Consider the following 15,927-nt stretch of genomic DNA (forward strand, 5'->3'; position numbering starts at 1 on the left):
GCATTAACCCTCAGCGCCGCGCCAAGACTCCTAGAATGTCATTGGTTGGTGGTGGTGGTTATGTGCTGTGGAGTCGGTTCTGACTCATAGAGACCCTGTACAGGGTTTCCGAGGCTGGAAATCTTTATGGGAGCAGAAAGCCTCATCTTTCTCCCGTGGAATGCCTGGTAGTTTCGAACTGCTGACCTTGCGGTTCACAGCCTGATTCATAACCACTAAGCTACCAGAGCTCCTTAGAATGTCGTTAGTGTCACCAAACTGTCCATGTAGATACTGTTGGATTGGTGTTTGATCTGCTGTGTGTACTCTCAGGAATGATAAAACGCTTCTGTGAGCATCCACACATTTGGACAGGACGCTAGAGAAGCAAGCTTAGTCCACAACTGCATGGACTTTGTCCACTCTGTCACCTCCTCCTGCCCACAGGACGCATACTCGTTTGATATTCTTACAAAAATTAGGAAATCGGCTCTCTCTTCTATGTTGAGGTTATGCTTGGCCCTCTGCAAATGGTCTGTATTTTTTGCCTTCCAGAATATTCAGAAGAGGTTTTGCTTCTTAACCTGTGATGCAGCCAGTTACCTGGGAGATAACCTCCGGGGAATCGGGTCCAAGTTTGTCAGCTCCTCGCAGATGCTGACCTCCTGCTCCGAGTGCCCCACGCTTTTTGTGGATGCTGAGACTGTGAGTTTACATTCCCCTGCAGCCCACCCACCGATGGTGCAGGACTTCCGAGTGGCCTTGGGTTGTGTGTTGTGTTGATAACACCTCAGTGTGTGTGAGCAACCCTGGGCAGTGATGTGTCCCTTGGAGGTTGCAGGTCTGCAGTGTGATCACTGCATGTTGCAGCCCACATCACTGCAGGGTCCTTTTAGAGGAACCAACAAAAGGCCAGCTCTGTGCTCCTCCTCGTCCTCGACAGCCCTCTGTGGTAACTGTGACCTTAATGACTGGGAATATAGCATTTCAGAACCATTTGGGACCAACCTGGCCAAGCCCTGTGATGCCAGGCTGGTCAACCAGATTGGTCTCCAGAGACATGTGTCACTATCTCCCGCACCCCCACCCCAGGTCCCAAATGGTTGTCCCTTGGGTTCCAACTAGGAATGATGCATTTTAAAGGGTGATGGAGATTGTCTCTGACCCAGAATTGAACCAGGACTTTAGGGCTAAGACTGCCTCATTCTTTGAGAGCAGGGGTTTGTTTATGTTACTTTTCTCTCCAGCCCCCACCCCCCAATGCATAGCACCCAGTCAGCACATTTACTGAGTGGTTACCAATGTTCAGAACCAATGATAATGTCCTTTGATTGTAAAAATATTTTCAAAAGTCAGTCTTTCCAAGAACCTGATGGGTGGTTGACCATTTGGTAATAAAGGACAGAATGTTGAATGTTATTCTGTTTTAAATGGTTTGAATTGTAGACTAAATGCAAAGTCCATTTTGGAAGTCTCTTTGGAGGTTGTCTGTACACTTGGTAGTTGGAGTAGTATCAGACAGTAGAGTTCATGCATAGAATAGATACCAGGTCTTAATGGAATCTTCTCGGGGATACTTGTTAAGGCTTGTCTGCTGCTGATGGGAGAACTTGATACTCGAGGGTCTCATAGGATGCTTACATTAGCAAGCTAGCATCAGGGTCACAGCTGACAGTTCACAGCTTATTCAGAGGAAAACCACTGCACCCCTTAGCATGACTCAAAACTACAAGGAAGGTTTGAGAAAGTTCATGGAAAAATGGGATTCAAAGATAATGGAAATTTTTCCATAAACTTTCTGAAACTCCCTCATATACTTCTTGCTTCTCTCTGTGTGTTAATGCCTTTGCGTTGGTATCTCTCTCATGGTTTTAACACAAATTCTTGTCCTGTCTTTAGCTCCTCTCCTGTGGGCTCCTGAACAAACTCAAGTTCAGCGTTTTAGAACTGCAAGAGTACTTGGACACCTACAACACCAGAAAAGACGCCACTCTCTCAGTAAGCCTTCATGTTTCTATGTGTGGGTGTGCGCTTGGAACCCGTGAGCCCAATATGGAGGAGTCTGGGAGGTGATCTCGTTAACCTGAGACATGCTCTGTGGGGAATGCAAGACCAACTTCCTCTCACCTCTGCTACAGATGTAGAGCTGGCTGCATGGTGGATGGACTCGCCTAGTGTTGTTACCTAAGTGATAAACTAACAAAGCCACACCTGCTGCCACCAAGTCTACTCCACCTCACAGCCATAGGACAGAGGAGAACTGCTCTACGGGCTTTCTGAGGCTGTAAATCTTTTTTTTTTTTTTAAGTTCTTATTGTGAATTGAGTGATAGTTTACATGAGAGAACATCAGTTTTACACTCATCATTTCATTGCAATGATTACAATCTCCTCCGTGCATCATCATTCAACAGTATTTGCTTCTATTCCCTCTGTTGTTGGTTTGTTTGTTTGTTTGTTTGTTTGTTTGTTTGTGGGGAGGGGGTTGGAATGCAGAGGCGATGTACACAAAAACACTCAGGAATATATAATCATTTAAACAACCAAAGGGCACATTCTGCAAGCCTGCCTCCTGGCTGCCAGCACACAGCCTTTCTCTACCCATGAGTCTAGAGTCCTCAGCTGCTCCCTCTCTCCATGTCCTCATCTCTGCCTCCATCTCTGGTGTCGCTGCTTCTCTGGATAGAGTTCCACATTCCACGTGTGCTCTTCTCCCTTGATGGTCCTAGGGTCTTCTGTTCCTGGACTGTAAGATTAACTACTCCCCCGTATTTGTTACAAAAATTCTTCTTTTACATTTGTGACAGTTGCAATTATTTGTGATAACAATTGCTCACTATTGAATCATAAGAATGTTATTCTCAGCTCCTGTCACCAGACCCATCTGGACAGGATGAAAACTATTTGGTGGGGAGGCTGTAAATCTTTATGGAAGCAGACTGCCTCATCTTTCTCCTGCGGAGCAACTGGTGGGTCCAGATCACCGAACTTGCGTTAAGCAGACCAATGCTTAACCCACAGCTCCTTAATTGTTTTTTCTTAATTTTTTATTTGGGTGAGTGTCTGCACACCCCAAGATACACCATTTGAACAGTTTCCAGATGTGTAATTCAGTGAAGTTTGATGCATTCTTCCCATTGTGCGTCTATTATCACTCAGCTTCCCACGTCTTCCCACCACCACCCCGCCATCTTCACCTCACTGGCCCGGGAGTTTCCCATTCTGTGTTTTGTGTTGCTGTTGTCAGTTTGATCTCATTCATTCTCTAAAAGGGCAAAATGCTCAAAATAGACCTATGTTGGTAATTAAGATAAGCTGTGTTTCGGTTCAAAGGTGACTTCAGGGATTTGTTTTGCTTTATCAGGGATTCAAGTTTAAGGATTACGTCAAGGCAGTAGTTTTTGGTGGCCTGTCTGAGGCCAGAAAAACTAGGTGGTGCCCGGCTACCATTACTCAACATTTGGATCACAGTCTATAGGTGATTCCTGATCAAAAGGGGGGAAATGTCAGAATTTCAAAATGTAGATGGAATCCAGACCTACTGGAACCATTGAGGCTTGAATCCTCTGCTTTCACTTTTAACTCCTTAATGTCTTGCACCAAAAAATCATGAAAAGTGGGCCTCTGCTGGCTGTGTACTTTATCAACTCGTATTTTCTCACAGATTTACTTCCTGCCAGTGTTAGCCAAACCAAAAGTTGGTTGTGGGAGGTCTCACCTCTCTTTTCTTCTCAGCCTCGCCTGTAGCTATTTCTCCTTCCTGCACCTTCTCATGACCATTGTACATACTCTCTATGGTGGGTTTTTTTTTTTCATCATAAAGTTAGATTGTAAAATGTTAGTGACAGATGTAAGTTACACTACCTTCACCTAAACCCCCTGGTTTCAAAAAAAATGGATAGTTTGGGGCCCAGAGAGTTCAAGTGGTTCAGTACGAACAATAATTGTATGCAGTACAATGTATCGAGCTCAGTATAACATGCCAGGCAGTACAAAAAGAACATGGGTTTTGAAGTCAGGTTAACTTGGGCTCAAATCACAGCTTCAATACTTGAAAAATTAAAGATCTTCAGTTAGCTAGCTGTCCCCTTTAATCTCCAGTTATAATAATAATTCATTTGTGTGGTTGTTGTAAGGATGTGACAATTACCGTCTTCACAGCAGTTGTCATTTTCTGAGTTCTTGTCCTGAGTGACGTAAACAGTCTGCACTCGGCTACTCACGGAAAGGTTGGCTGTTCCAAGACACACAGCGAGTGGTGGCATCTCATTAGAAAGGCCTGGTGATTTGACTTCTGTTGAAGAGCCCAAAAAAATCCTACAGAGCGCAGGTCTACTCCGGAACACGTGGGGTCATCGTGCATCCTGAGTCAACTCAGTAGCATTGGGCTTGCGGATGGGGTTTATGTCATCCAACGATCTGCTAAGAGTTTTGTATAAATCGTCTCAGTTAGTGCTCCTGCTCTCCTGCGAGTAGCTATGACTGTCCCCATTAGCTTGGACGGAAAGAGTGGGACTGAAGCCTAGGTCTGTGGGTTTCAGAAGTCCGTACTCTTAACCACAGCATGATGTTGCCTTGAAAATAGAATAAGTAAACGTAACTCCGCGATGCTGCGGGTTCAGTTCCAGACCAGGACCACCGCGACAATGCGACTATGATAATAAAGCAAGTCATGCAGCTCTCTGGGGACTCTCAGTGGATGTGAAAGTTGCATTTACACTGTACTGTAGTTTATGTAGGAGTCCTGGGACTCTCACTGGATGTGAAAGTTGCGTTTACACTGTACTGTAGTTTATGTAGGAGTCCTGGGACTCTCAGTGGATGTGAAAGTTAGGTTTACACTGTACTATAGTTTATGTAGGAGCCCTGGTGGCACAGGGGGGTAAGCTTGAGCTGTTAACCACAAGGTTGGCAGTTCAAATACACCAACTGCTCCTTAGAGGAAAGCTGAGGCTCTGCTGTCATTAAGATTTACAGCCTCAGAAATCCTTGGGAGCAGCTCTGCTTGGTCCTAAAGGCTTGCTATGAGTCAGAGTCAACTCAATGGCATTTGGTTTGGGTTTGAGTTTTGGTAGTCTAGGAAACATCATGAGAAAGTTGGGGATACTGTGAGAATGTCCAGTGTGGGACATTGAGTCACAGAGTCAGCCCAGGCTGTTGGAAATACTGTGCCCAAAGAAGTGATTTTTTTCATTAAGTCGTTATGTTGTTGTTGTTAAATGCCATCAAGTCAGTTGTGACTCAGCAACCCTGTATAGGGTATCTGAGGAGCGTCTGGTGGATTTGAACCACTCACCTTGTGGTTAGCAGTCCATTGCTTATCCAAAGCAGCACACCACATCTTCACTGTAGCAGTGAATTGTTTCTCTTTCTTTCCCTCCCTGTCCCCCTTCTTCTCTTTTCCTTCTTTCCTGGGTTGATTGGAGACTTAATAAATTTGATCAAGCAGAACGGATGTAAATGTGTCCAGGGACATCATTAATGCTAAAGCTAACCTGTGTGTGCATTTCTTTTTCTAATGACAGTGGCTCGCAAACTGTAAGGCGACATTTGCCGGAGGATCCAGGGACGGCGTCATTACCTGCCAGCCAGGGGACTCAGACGAAAAGGTAATGAAAGTCTGTGAGAATTTTTCTCTGCTATGCCTTGATGTTGTATGATGGTTGTGGCCCACCCAGGAAGCCTGGAACTTGAGACAGGACAAGGCAAAACCATCCTCCCATCACCTCCACGAGTCCACATAGAGTAAGACAGACTAACATTCAAGCCAAGCATGACTGTGTGTTGATGTGAGTTGAAAGTGGATGTCTTTCTTTTTTTGACGGGGGAGGAAATGTCATGGTATAAAAAGAACCTTTTTGCTGGACACTGTCTAACGATACTAATCATTCCCTAACAAATTCTTCTTAAGTCAGAACACAGAACCAAATTTCATTTCTTTCTTCACAGAACCTCACTTAAGGTATGGGTTGATCTTTCAGCAGTGACTTAAAAACCAACTTTTTCAGTTAGGAGTTGATAAAAGCCACATATAATTAAAGGATGTGTTAACTAGCTGGCTGGTAAATGTTTAGACAGAACTGAAAAGGACACTGGGGAGAGGGTATGAATGATTACAATCCTCCCATTCAGCAGTTCTGTCCTGAGTGTTGTGGCACTGACCGGATGCACCTCAGGGAGCAGGGCCTTCTGGGAAAGCTATCTGTGGATGTGCCATGGACACTGAGATCCACATGCCAGCTAGAGTGAAGAAAGTGGGGGTGGGGAAGCCAGTGCAAAGGCCCTGAGGCAGTAGAAGATCTGGGCCTTCACTAAAAACCCCAAAGGGCCAGAATGTTGGTAAGGAGAAGCTTTTGAGAAGTGTGTGGAGAAACTGGCAAAAGCCAGACTCCACAAGGTGGAGAATTCTATGTCTGTAGACGGAGCACTGAAAACTTCCATTTCTACGTTGTTGCCTTTCTTGTAAGGAAACCTGTGATGCACTGGGTTAAGCACTGGACTGATAACTGCAAGGTTGACGTTTGAAACCTACCAGCTGCTCTGCAGGAGAAAGATGTGGCAGTCTGCTTTCATAGAGACTGACAGCTTCCAACAGTCTGAGGCAGTTCTCCATCCTAAAAAGTCACCTGGAGTAGGGATCAACTCAGTGGCAGGGCAGTTGGTGGGCCTTTCTTGAGGACTTGACAGCACTTAACAACAACAACAACAGCATTGTAATATGACAGAGCACAAGAGTGCAAAGAAGGCACTCATGATTTCGAGCACTGTACAGAATAAGGCTCAGTTAGATCCTTTACAACAATCCTTTGAACGGAAGTGCCCCTGGTTTTGCAGATAAGAGAACTGAAGCTGAAAGACTAGCCATAAAGGTCACATTCTCCCTCATTTGTCCATACTTGCTTTGATTTAGTCTTAGAGACAAAAACATCAGAAAAGGGCAGAGAATAATTTCCAGGATACATCCAGAAGTCTACTGCAGTTGTAGGAATCGGCTTAACTAACCGGGGAGGCATTAAACATCGCTCAGCTGCTGACCAAAAGGTTGGCAGTTCAAACTCACTTGGGCTCAGCAGAAGAAAAGACCGGGTGATCTGCACCTTTAAAGATGGCATCTTTGGAGACCCTCTGGGTTGGTTCTTTTCTGTCACATGGGGTCACTGTGAGTCGGAATCGACATAAAACACACAGGAGTGATGAGTGGTGTTGGGATATGTTAAGGAAGAATTGATAGAAAGGCATCAATCAGACTATGAGTGTGATGTGTTGAATGTTTCAGCTAAGCCAGCCTGGCTTTGACTCTACTGTGGATAGTAGCTCGGTGCCTCAGAACTTTCTGGGGCTTCTGGCCAACACAGTGGTGACCGGAAAACTCAGAGAGTGAAGGAAGCTGTTTACAGCTCTGAATATGTGAGCATTCTGTGATGTGAGGCTGGCCGACAAGTCTTATGATATGCCACCTAGCTTACGCAAGAGAGGAGCAACACTAGTGAAGTGTGACTTTAAATTTGAAGGGACTTCAAAACTTTCGTGGGAAAATGGAGTTGAAAGATACTGGAATTTTTCCAGGAACTTTCTAAAGCCCCCTGGTAGGTATAGATCTAGTGAAGGAACCGTTTCCCATGATCATGGAGGCTTGCAAGTCCTATGAGTCAGGCGGCAGGCTGGAGGCGTCTCCGGATTCATGGATGGCAGGTCAGAGAGCAGGCTACTAATCCTAGCCCTGATCCTAATTAGTATCGGGTTTCTTTCTGTGCAAACTTCTTTCTTGTTCCCATAAATGGTCTGTCTGTTCCTTGGTGATAAAGCCATATATGTCTTATCACCAGTTAGAATTTGTTGGAGCTTTTTTTAAGAAAATTTTACCTTCCTATGATTAACGGTCCAAATTTTGTTTGCAGATGTCCAAAACTTCTGTTTACGCTCTTCTGTGATTTGTTTCGGTCCCCATCTCACACAAACTTTTTGAAACCCAAGTCTGGCATCGACTATTTCATAGGCAGAGCCAGGGCTAATTTGCACATGATTTGCCACATAATCCACTGTCACTTGTCTATACGACAGAATCATTTTACGTGCACGCTCAATGTTGTCAGCCATAGACGGGTGTTTCAGTATAACTGGAGTACAGATAATTTTGACTCATTCTCTTATTATAATCTTATTAATATTCATAATTCTAACTATTCAAGTCTTGCTGGACACTAATCCTCTTAATTATGCACTTGCTGGTTCTGCATAATTTAAATGTTGACATGATGAGGAGCCAGCCATCTCTGTTCTCATAGAAGGAGGCTTCAAAAAGCTTGTGGAAAAATTCCATTGTCTTTTAATTCCATTTTTCTCTGAATTTTTTGAAGTCCTCTCACATAAGTTCATTTTTAAAAGTTGAACAAGGAGCCGTAAGGACTGGATGAACCCCTGAAACGGTTGCCCTGAGATCATCTTTAAACCTTAAACCAAAACTATTCCCTGAAGTCTTCTTGAAACCGAACAGTAGTTTTGCCTGACCATTGTGGGCCTGGAGCACTATGCTCTTTCAGGTCTATCTGTATCGGATCAAATTGCCAACACAACTCAAGGTTCGATAAGAAGTTTGGTGGCGGGGGACAGCGGTGAGTTCATGTTCACCGTTTAGCAACCACTCAGAATAGTAGAATGAGAATGCTTGACAACTGAAAGAATGCCTTTAATGTCCCTGCATGGTACAGAGAGAAACTAGAACTGCTGTACATACCAGAGGGTTTCAAAATGTCCATGGAAAAGTTGAATGAAAAGATAGTGACATTTTTCCATGAATGTGTGAAGCCCCAAATATGTTCTCAACAACAAAATGAATTCTTTTTAAAGATAAAATAGCAGAACTCATACAATGTAAGTCCACTTATAAAAAATGTTTTAAAAAGGCATGCCGAAAAAAAAAAAAAAAAAAAAAGTTGAACAGGATAAGACATTTCCCCAGTTTAGTGAAAGATACGAAATACCATCCTTTGGGTATAATCGATCCATGTGTGGGATGTGGTCATGGTTACCTCGGCTTTGTCTGACTTCAGGGAGAACAAGAATCGGCATTAGTCCAAAGCTGATTCTGATGAGGGAGAGGTCAGACAACCTTTTCACCGATCCTCACGTCAGCTGTCCCTACTCTCTGCTGTATTCATTGCAATGGCCACCCAGAACTCACAGACCATATCCACAATTATATGTTTATCAGGGAAGTAACATGGCATCAGGATTAGCATGGGAGGGACAGGAATAGGGGCAGTGTTAGGAAGAATACCGACAAGGTCTGGAAGGGTCCCTCAAGTCAAGAGCACATACACCCTTCTTTAATGGGGGATGGTGTTCCCTCCCTCTATCTCTCGCTCTGTTTTATCAAAATGAGACAAATCAATTGAGAAGCTAAGATGTTAAAAACTCACCCTGGAGAGCTCACTGCAAGTGGCTCAATCCTACTGGGCAGATTTTATGCACCCAATTTGCATAGTAGACTGACCAATCCCCTTGCAAGAGGCTCTATCTATTTGCATATTAACTGACATTGTCTACCAGCAGAGATAGGCTTCTCCAAAGGACTGTTCTCAAAGTGAGAACAGTTTGAGCAGTTCAAACTCCTCAGAGCAGGGGAAACCTCCCCTAAGTTCTTTCCTTTTCCTCTCTTTTTCACAGAACCCAGACAAAAAGCCACGCAAAGGAGCACATTTCTCCACAGTCTTCTCCCAGGAACTCTTTCCTAAATGTACTGAGGCCGACTGCTGATGTACATTTCTGTTCCCACCTGCTTAGGAAATTAGATGCTCTTTTATTATTATTTCCAAATTTATCAATTTTATGTAATAAATTTTAAAACTATTTCCTTACCTACCTAGCTTTCTAATATGCAAAAAAGGTGAGAAGCCAGCTAGCATTTTCATTTATACTTAGATATGTATTGCCCATTTAATACACACTTGACAATCACTAAAATCGTTATAATTCCCAAAAATGTTTTAAAGTGTTCATTTTAGAGCTTCTCCTGCATCTTCATTTCTTCCCCCCACCCCTTTTTTTAAGGCAAGAAACATCATTATTAGGTCAGATTCTCTCCATTTTATGCCATTTTGTTCGAGCCAGTGACTTTTAGAGATGAAAAATGGGGGGAAACAGTCACTACTACACTGGAGGCGCACTGTCAGTCCTGGTGAAACTTGCATAGATATTATGTTGTTATAAATCTAAAGTCCATCTGAGGACAGAATTCAAAGAAACGCGAATGGCTGTTCTATTGTTCATCAGAGGAGCCATGGTGCAGCAGAAGTTAAGCACTCAACTGCTCACTGAAAGGTAGTTCAAACCCACCAGCTGCTCCAAGGGAGAAAGGTGAGGCAGTCAACTTCTGTAAAGACACAGGCTTGGCAACTCTCTGGTCAGTTCCACTCTGTCCTGCAGAGGTCAGCATCAGTTAAACAGCAATGGATTTAGTTTTTTGTTTTGTTTTTTATTGTTAATCTGCAAGAATTAGATTGCTCTTGATGTTTTAAATGGCTATATTCCTCAGTTATTCAGGGTCAGCTTTGAACATCTTAGCTTTGTGATGGTTTGTTTTTATTCATTTCTAGAGGTGCCCTGGTGGTGCAGTGATTAAGCACTCCATTGCCAACTGAAAGGTCAATGGTTCAAAGCCATTCAGAGGCTCTGCTGGAGAAAGGCCTGGCAGTGTGCTCCTCCTATGAGGATGACAGCCTAGGAGAACCTGTGGAGCAGTTCTCCTGTTACACCAGGGGGTTCTGTGAGTGGATGATATATAAGTATATACAAGTATATAGTGACACAATAGATGACAGCCTAGGAGACCCTGTGGGGCAGTTCTCCTCCGTTACACCAGGGGGCACTGTGAGTGGATGATATATAAGAGTATATATGAGTATATAGTGACACAATAGATGACAGCCTAGGAAACCCCATGGGGTACTTCTACTCTGTCACATGGAGGCAATGTAACTCAGCAACAGCTAATTATACAGTGATAACCTTTGTGAAAGCCAGAATATGTTGGGACCACTTACTTTTCTGGGTCTTGCAAGTTTTCCACATTTTACAGGGTATTTATTACCTTACACTTTTCTATCCCTTGCTTTAGTGGAAACTACAAGGGGGCTTCAAAAAGTTCATGGACAAATTCCATTATATTTTAATTCCATATTACACAAACTGTTTGAATCCCCTTCATATATATGTTTTCCTTCTCTTGGTGGTTTCTGATGTATACAATTTCCAGCTTTTACAGTCATGACTGTATTTCTGAATAAGGAAGAAAATTCCAATAGCCAAATAAAACAGGGGACTTTCCACTGCTTTTGTCAAAGCACCTTAGTTCACCAAAACATAAGATACATTTCTAGGGATTTCTAGGGTCTTTTTGTTTTGTTTTTATTTATTCGGGCCTTTAATTAGGAATCTTGGAAACAAGTACTCATTTCAGAATTCAGAGGCGAAGCCATGAGCTCAAAAATCATTGTTTACCTCTAACTTGTCAGACTCAAGCGGAGTCCAGACCCGCTGGACAGACCGTACTCTACATCCATGCCTAGTCACGTGGACTAGGAACTGGCTTCACTGATCTAGTTCAAGGGCATTCATGGCTTCCTCAAGTCTCAGTGTCCCTCGCTCTTGTTGCTGCTGGTACCACTTGGCCAGAGACTGGAACATCAACTTAGCCCTTAACTTGTACAAGTAGGAGCCATAGACCACAAACTCAGAGAAGATTCCAAAACCTTCAGCTCGAGCATTGTGTTACTCACTTGCTCAAGGTCCGGGATTCAAGGTCCATTTGGACCAAATACTATTACCAGTAGCCCTGTCGTGACTTGAAGCCACTCCAGATCTTTCAAGTCTTCTGAAGATTTTACCCACAGTGGGATATCTTTCCATTCTGGACACATTCCCATCTTGAGTTCATCAAAAACACACTCCTTCGAGCTAGACCTAATGGCCAGGATTTCTAGTTTTAAAACCAGATATACTAAAACATTAGCACCCCAAAACCCCGCTGCCATGGAGTTGATTCAGACGCACACTGACCCCATAGAACAGAATGGAACTGCTCCGTAAAGTTCCCAAGTTTAAATCTTTCCGAGAGCAGACAGCCTTATTTTTCTTCAGAGGAGCGGCTGGCAGATTTGAACCTTCTACCTTGTGGGTGTCCTGGTGTGGCACTGTGGGTTAATGCGTCAGACTGCCCAGTCCTTTGAATCATAAGGTCTGCGGTTCAAGCTCACAAGTCACTCCTTGGAAACCCTATACAGGGTTGCTATGGATCGGAATCGACTCAACAGCACTTAACAACAACAACAACAAAACTTGTGTTCAGCAGCCCACTGCCTACCCTGCATTTTCCACACACTGGGCCCTACAGAGGCATTTTCCACTATCATTTTGGAGTTCTAAGTGTACTAGGAAAGGAATCTGAGATCATAAACATCAAGGCAGCAATGATGCCCTTAAATTCACGGAGAACTGCTGATTGTCTACACTGGCCGTCTGCCCAGAAATACTCTCTTCTGTGTCCTCAGGAAACTGGAGGAAGAATTCGTTGACAATGAACTTCCTTAACGCCACGCTCAGTGGAGCAGTTCCGTTTACGTCTCTGAAACAGAAGAGGACTACAGAGCTGATTTCCTCAGCTGCTTGGATTACCACCATCTTTTAGAAAACAGCATGGAAAAAAACCCAAAAGAGCAAAGGCCTTTTCTTTTTCATACAAAATAAGTAATTTACTCAGCCTTTTTTTCATTCCAGGAGCCATGGTGGCACTGTGGATTAAGAACTGGGCTGCTATCACAAAGGTCAGCAGTTCAAACCCACCAGCTGCTCCATGGGAGAAAGATGAAGCTGTCTGCTCCCGTATAGATTTACAGCCTCAGAAACCCTGTGGGGCAGTTCTACTTGGCCTTACAGGGTCGCTGTGAGTCAGAATCAGTTCCACGGCAGTGGGTGGGTTGCTTCATTCCCTACATCTGGAAGGTAAATTCCACGTGGTGACTTTGCGAAAAGGCATAGGAAAAGTTTCATTCAAAGTTAATGTTTTCCTCAAATTTCTGTACAAAGGGAGGGTGGTAAAACTAAAGATGCTGGCCCTCCTCTCCTCTCTGGTCCAACATCAGATTTCATTAAAAAAGGTTCGGTTATCAAAACATCCAGACCAAGCTGGAAATGTTCTTGGAGGTAGCAGACTATCTCACTGTGTGATTTATACATAAACCCTCGGAGAGTATTCATGGCCAAGGTCCAAAACATTCCTCAGTTAATTAAGCATCAGGTGTCCTCTAAGTACCAGGCCCCAGTGGGATTCGCACAGGTAAGGGAAGAAGAGAGGCTTGAAGACGAGGATGGGGAGGAGGTCCTTTCATTAAGTCTGTGCTCCTGTCAAGGAGCTATGAGTGGGCTTGTAAATCGCAAGGTCGGCTGTTCCAGTCCACCAGCCAGTCTACGGGAGAACAATGAGGCTTTCTGCTCCCGTAAAGATTTATAGCCTCAGAAGCCCTGTGCAGAGTAGCTATGAGCCGGACCCGCCTCTACAGCACACCACCACCACCCTGTTGCTGTTGGGTACAGTCACGTCAATTCCGACTCACCACAACCCTGTGTGAGGACTAGAAGAGCCCCATAGGGTTTCCAAGGCTGCCATCTTTATAAGAGCAGACTGAGTGATTTCAAACCTCCTACCGCTTGGTAACCAGCCACGCACTTAACTACCATGCCATCAGATCTCCACAGTTAATGTCTGTAGATGCTGATCAAGAAGAACCCAATAGTTTCATGTGTTCCTGTGCACGGCATCCTATATTAAAGGACAATTCCTTACACTCATGAGGTTGTTTTTAAAGAACCTTGTGTGTGACCCATAGTGACCCTGTATTGGGTTTCCAAGGAGCAGCTGATAAGCTTGAACCACCGACCTTGTGGTTCAAACAGACTTTGAAGTCCAGCACATTAACCCACAGTGCCACACCAAGACTCCTAAAGAACCTTAAAATATGTTTTTTGTTGTTCTCAAGGATTAGATACTGAATTAAATGGGTCTGTAGACATTCTGAAAATACAGAGCTGAAATATTGATCTAAAATCATTGTTGTTACATGTTGTTGAATCGATTCTGACTCGTAGCAACCCTGTATAGGGTTTCTGAGGAGCAGCTCGTGAGCTTGAACTGCCAACCTTGTGGTTCACAGTCCAAAATTAGACATGGTCAATTTAAAAAAAATTTGTATCAAGTTGTGGTTGTTTGTTTCCCTCCACCAATTCTAGGATTATGATACAGTAGAACCAGAAATGTTACCTCTGCGTAACTGTTGTTGAACGTGGCCCATTTACACATTGGGATTATTTTTAAATCACTATTTCTACCGGAGAAAAATATATAAAATAAAAAACTGCAAGAGGCTCTTGGTCATATATCATATACATGTTTGATGCCTTTGAAATGATAGCATGTAGCACTGCTACAGGGCACCCTGGTGGCACAACAGTTAAGCGCTATGCTGCTAACCTAAATGTTGGCTGTTCAACCCCACCCAGTGGCTCCATGGAAGACAGATCTGGCAATCTGCTCCCATACGGATTAAAATTTTTCTAAGAGCATCATGCCATCGAGTTGATTCCAACTCACAGCAACCCGACAGCAAAGAGTGGAACTGCCCCTCAAGGTTTTGCTGTAAATTTCTGCAGAAGCCACCTCATCTTTCTCCTGCAGTGTGGCTGGTGGGTTTGAAGCGCTGTACCACCAGGGCTCCTCTTGGAGATGACTGCCTAGGAGACCCTGTCAGGCACTTCTACTCGGTCACCTGGGATTCCTCTGAATTGGAATTGGCTCCATGGCACTTTACAATAACAGTCCTACAAGATATTCTCAATGTGGAAGGCGGTCTAACTTTTTTAAAGAAAATGCTGACTTTTTTGGGTGTTGCTAGTTTAGAAGATATGAAACACAGAGCATATTAAAACTCTGCCTTATTACAATTCTTTCTTCTGGGGTCCTGGTGTGATGCTGTAGGAATAGCACTGGGTTGCTGACCACAAGGCGGGCAGTTCAAACCCACCAGCTGCTCCTTGGAAATCCTGTACAGAGTCACTGTGAGTTGGAGCCGACCCAATATCACTTCACAACAACAACAATATAGTTCTTCAAAAGGACCCTAAAGGTGTCACAGTAAAGTAGTTAAACTGCTAACCAGCAGGTTGGTTGTTCGAATTCACCCAGCGGCTCTGCATCAGAATGACCCAGCTGTTTGCCTCCCATAATATTCCAGCCTGGGACACCCTGTGGGGCAGTTTTCCTCCGTTACACCAGGGGACTCTGTGAGTGGATGATTATATAAGCGTATAGGAGCTCTGGTAGCATAGTGGTTACGAATCGGGCTGCAAATCTTAAGGTCAGCAGTTCGAAACTACCAGCTGTTCCATGGGAGAAAGATGAGGCTTTCTGCTCCCATCAAGAAATTACAGCCTCGGAAACCCTGTACAGGGTCGTTGGAACCGACTCGACAGCACTTAACAACAACAACAACATTCAAGCATATAGTGACACAATAGATGACAGCCTAGGAAACCCTGTGGGGCAGTTCTCCTCTGTTACACCAGGAGGCACTATGAGTACATGATCAATAAGAGTATATATGAGTATATAGTGACACAATAGATGACAGCCTAGGAAACCCTGTGGGGCAGTTCTACTCTGTTACACCAGAGGGCGCTGTAAGTGGATGATCTATAAGAGTATATATGAATATATAGTGACACAATAGATGACAGCCTAGGAAACCCAATGGGGCAGTTCTCCTCTGTTACACCAGGGGGCGTGTGAGTAGATGATATATAAGAGTATAAGGAGCTCTGGTAGCGTAGTGGTTACGAATCGGGCTGCGAACCTTAAGGTCAGCAGTTCGAAACTACCAGCTGCTCCGCGGGAGAAAGA

The 15,927-nt window shown here is 44.0% G+C and overlaps 1 protein-coding gene and 1 pseudogene across 1 annotated transcript in view; one reads left to right on the plus strand and one right to left on the minus strand.

The window, feature by feature from the left end:
- Window positions 1–15,927, plus strand: part of FRY (furry homolog (Drosophila)) — a gene marked incomplete at its 5' end in the record, with an annotated part of 88,108 nt that overhangs the window by 62,995 nt on the left and 9,186 nt on the right. The window contains 3 exons of the mRNA XM_006877848.1: window positions 535–684; window positions 1,879–1,977; window positions 5,504–5,587. Coding sequence (XP_006877910.1) covers window positions 535–684; window positions 1,879–1,977; window positions 5,504–5,587 — 333 coding nt within the window. The remainder of the gene's footprint in view (window positions 1–534; window positions 685–1,878; window positions 1,978–5,503; window positions 5,588–15,927) is intronic.
- Window positions 11,568–11,902, minus strand: LOC102811884 (annotated as a pseudogene).

Source organism: Chrysochloris asiatica, unplaced genomic scaffold (assembly GCF_000296735.1).
Source record: "Chrysochloris asiatica unplaced genomic scaffold, ChrAsi1.0 scaffold00638, whole genome shotgun sequence".
Lineage (NCBI taxonomy): Eukaryota > Metazoa > Chordata > Mammalia > Afrosoricida > Chrysochloridae > Chrysochloris > Chrysochloris asiatica.